This window comes from Coregonus lavaretus (genome assembly GCF_964263955.1).
Source record: "Coregonus lavaretus genome assembly, chromosome: 5".
NCBI classification, from domain to species: Eukaryota; Metazoa; Chordata; class Actinopteri; order Salmoniformes; family Salmonidae; genus Coregonus; species Coregonus lavaretus.
This window is the reverse complement of record NC_139992.1, coordinates 42,890,687-42,894,612: the sequence shown is the minus strand read 5'-3', so window position 1 is coordinate 42,894,612 and position 3,926 is coordinate 42,890,687. Positions and strand designations below refer to the sequence as shown.

The 3,926-nt window shown below is 44.7% G+C and overlaps 1 protein-coding gene across 1 annotated transcript in view; it reads left to right on the top strand.

Annotated features, from left to right (window-relative positions):
- Nucleotides 1–281: 281 nt before the first annotated feature.
- Nucleotides 282–3,926, top strand: part of LOC311130027 (nuclear receptor-interacting protein 2-like) — a 25,803-nt gene continuing 22,158 nt past the window's right edge. Inside the window, exon 1 of the mRNA XM_084162637.1 lies at nt 282–936. Within this exon, the coding sequence (XP_084018763.1) occupies nt 781–936 (156 nt within the window). The 5' untranslated portion in view covers nt 282–780. The remainder of the gene's footprint in view (nt 937–3,926) is intronic.

Genomic DNA, 3,926 nt, shown 5'->3' with positions numbered 1-3,926 from the left:
GAGAGAGAGAGAGAGAGACAGTGAGAGAGAGAGACAGTGAGAGAGAGAGAAAGAAAGAGCAGAGAGAGAGAGAAAGAGAGCAGAGAGAGAGAGATCAGAGAGCGAGAGAGAGCAGAGAGAGAGATAAGAGAGAGAGCGAGAGAGCAGAGAGCGAGAGAGCAGAGAGAGAGAGATCAGAGAGCGAGAGAGAGCAGAGCGAGAGAGAGCAGAGAGAGAGAGATAGCAGAGAGAGAGAGAGAGAGCAGAGAGAGAGAGAGAGCAGAGAGAGAGAGAGAAAGAGAGCAGAGAAAGAGAGAGGCAGTTTGCTCCTGCAGCGCTGCAAGGACAGACTGCACTGACAGAGGAGGGGACACACATACACAGCCCAGCCTGAAGAGAGTCATGCCTACATAACAGGACCATCAGCACACTAATAATTTGTGGACACTGACAACAACACAGAACACAAATAGATGCCAAGGACTAGCACCTCAAAACAACCTCACAGAGAGGGAGGTCACAGTTTGAAGGTGGAACAGTTTGAAGACGGGCACAGTAAAGGTGAAGGAAGACATTTGTTCTGGAAGAGACCAACTAAAACAGGAGTAATCAACAGTATCATCTACTCTCTGCGATCTAGCTCTTGGATGTGAAAAGGATAGACTTTACAGTACAGTGCTGCGCTGCTGCTTCTGCTGTTCCAAACCAGGCTACATCAGACAGAGGTACGCTGAACTGAGCAGCTCTGCTCAACACTCTAGCTAGCTGTGCTGCACTGACTGACTGGTTAACTGACTGACCATGAGCGAGTCGAAGAAGGGTGATCTGGCTATCCGGGATAAAGCCATCCTCGGCCAGCAGAGGCGTCTGAAGCAGGCCACCCAGTTCACACACAAAGACTCAGCCGACCTCCTGCCCCTGGATGGGCTCAAGAGACTGGGCACCTCCAAAGATCTGGTGAGTGGCTGTCTGAATGTCCCATTGGACTATTCTTATTCTGTTATTGGTGGTATTGTCGCTTTGACCGTTAATGGCAGGTCCAATAAATAGGTTGTATTCATTAAGGCACACCGTAGCAAAACGTTTTGCAAGGGAAAATGTTTGTTTTCTGTTCCAGAATATTTTACTACAGTGTGCCCTGCTCTTATTGAACAAGTTCAGATAGTCCCTCCCTGTTTCAGTCTGTTTTCTTCTGTTTGCTGCCTAATGAATACGTCCCTGGTCAGTGGCTGTCTGAAAGTCCCATTAGATCTCACTCTATTGCTGGTACTGTGTCACTTTGACTCTTAGTGGTGGTGGATAATGGTGGCTAAATGGTGGCTAATGGTGTCTAATGGTGGCTAAATGGTGGCTAATGGTGTCTAATGGTGGCTAAATGCATTTTGGATGAGCCTTGGCAGATAGACGATGTTGAAATGCGCTTATTTGGATAGTTAGTTTGAGAGGCTGTACTATGTTTGTTACCAGCTGCTTGGCATTGTTGGTGCTTTGGGGACCGTTGTGAGACAAGTTGAAAGACATGAATATTGTCACAGTATTTTGTTAACACTGGGGTAAACAGTTGGCTGTGTCTAACTGAATGATTTACTAGGTTTAAAATGCTGTGCAAAGTGAATGTACCGAGTTTATGACAAATGAGGAGGACCTTTGATTGACTATGATAATGCTCTGTTCTCTTGATGTTGTCAAAAAGAGTTGAATATTAACACCATATTGCTTTTCTATCAAACCTGTGATATTCTTATCATGGATCTACCATTCACTGTTATCACTGCAACATCAACTGCAATTTCCTTCATCTGAGGAGATGCCTAGAAAAGATGGTAGGCCATGTAACTGCATAGATGATGAAAGATTCAGTACAGTAGATGAGAGGATTGCCTTTCAAACCCTGTTAGAGAACATGGAGCCTCAGAGACACAGTGTTGTCCTCACTCGTCTCCTTCCATCAGTACACTAGCTATGAGGTCAGAGGGACAGAACAAACAGAGCTAGGCAAGTTAGATTAAGATGCAGGTACACACCAACACAACCACCCACGCAGCCACCCACCCACGCACACACATTCTTCTAATCAATACATGACACACTGACAGAACACACTGTAAGACAGACTGACAGTCCCTGTTATGAAGTGTCCGTCCCCCAACATCCTCCCACTTCCTGTTCAATCAGCCCTAACTGCCTCCCTAAGTCCTCTCTCTCCCAGTCCTCCTCTCTGGACACAAGGGCTTCCTGTGAAAATGGCTTTAATGCCCCACTGTCAACTCCTGACACAGTCTTCATTAGAAAGCTGCCTCCCAAATTCCCAGAACGCACTCCAAGAATCTCCAGAATGACTGGAGCGGAGAGCATCAGAAGTGTGCTGTGTGTGTGTGTTTACACTGTCTGTGTGTGTGTGAGACTGTGTGTGTGACTGTGTGTGTGACTGTGTGTGTCAGTGTGTGTGTGTGATTACACTGTGTATTTAAAGACAGCTTTCACAGCAGCCTCTCCATGACTAACTTCCATCTCTCTCAACCCTCTCACGTTATATCTAAATCTTATAATTAAAAATACGTTCTATTTCCCATTTCCTCTCAGAGTTGAATTCTCTCACAAGAGCATTGTGGGAGGATAACAAGCTGTTATTTAGAGCTAAATTAAATATTTGTTGGAGCCTGTCTGGTGCTGTGGATTCTATTCACACTGAAAAAATATGAAATCACTATGCAGTGAGAGAACCTGGAGGTAACCATCTGCTGCATCCCAAATGGCACCCTATTCCCTATACACATAAGGCTCTGGTCAAAAGTAGTGCACTATATACAGTAGGAAATCAGGTGCCATTTGGGATTCATCCATGGTGTCTGACTTGTAAACAAGTGTCTCCATTATTCTGAATACAAACAAGCAATATTCAGGGGCACATTTTATTACAATGGTGACAACAAGAGAGGATGATGGCACTGACACACTTCGGCTACATCTTAAGTTTATATTTACAGTTAAATGTATAACTTAGTCAAGATATAATGCAGTCAGAGCTGAATCTAATCCTTTCTGCATCACCTCCCAAATGCAGCCCACATCTGCTGAATGGCAGCATTTAATTCAACGACACTACTGGGATAAATCCCTCTTATGCTAATACCAATTATCTGCTCATCGTAAAGAGAAAAGTACTCACTCTGATACATACCTAATTTGCTAGAAACCCCATTCGATGGAGGAAACAGGCCACAGGGGTTACAGAACGATTTGCATGTCATCTCACAGTGTTGCTTCACATTGTAATGGCCTTGGAGCCTGAACGGCAGAACACCAGAGAGGCAGCCATTGTTACAGCTCCCCCGCCATGCCTCGCTCTCTCTACTGACTGTCAAAAGCAATCATGCTCTGAGTGGAGACATGACTAAAGTGAATTGTAGAAAAGCAGCAGGTGTGTCCCTAAGGTGCATGGGGCTAGCCTGAGATAAAACAGCATCCAACTTACAGGCACCAACAGGGTAGTGATGTCACCTCACAGCTGAATAGACAGACAGTCTGTGTGTATATGTGTGTCTGTCCGTCTATCATTCTGAAATAGTGCTCCTATCTCAATAATTTTGTGTGTAGTGTGTGTGTATGTCTGTCATTCTGAAATAGTGTTCATATTACAATAATGCTTTATTATCAGTCTCATGGGTGCTTTCACCTATTAAGGAATGATGAAGCTATTCGTCCTTATTATCAGGTCATTAAAATACAACTATTCCTGGTGTAAAAGCACACAGGGCTTTGGATGTAGCCTGGTTTGCAACTCCACTTCAACTGAGGCAGTTATATAAGAGTCTCTCTCTCTCTCTCTCTCTCTCTCTCTCTCTCTCTCTCTCTCTCTCTCTCTCTCTCTCTCTCTCTCTCTCTCTCTCTCTCTCTCTCTCTCTCTCTCTCTCTCTCTCTCTCTCTCTCTCTCTCTCTCTCTCTCT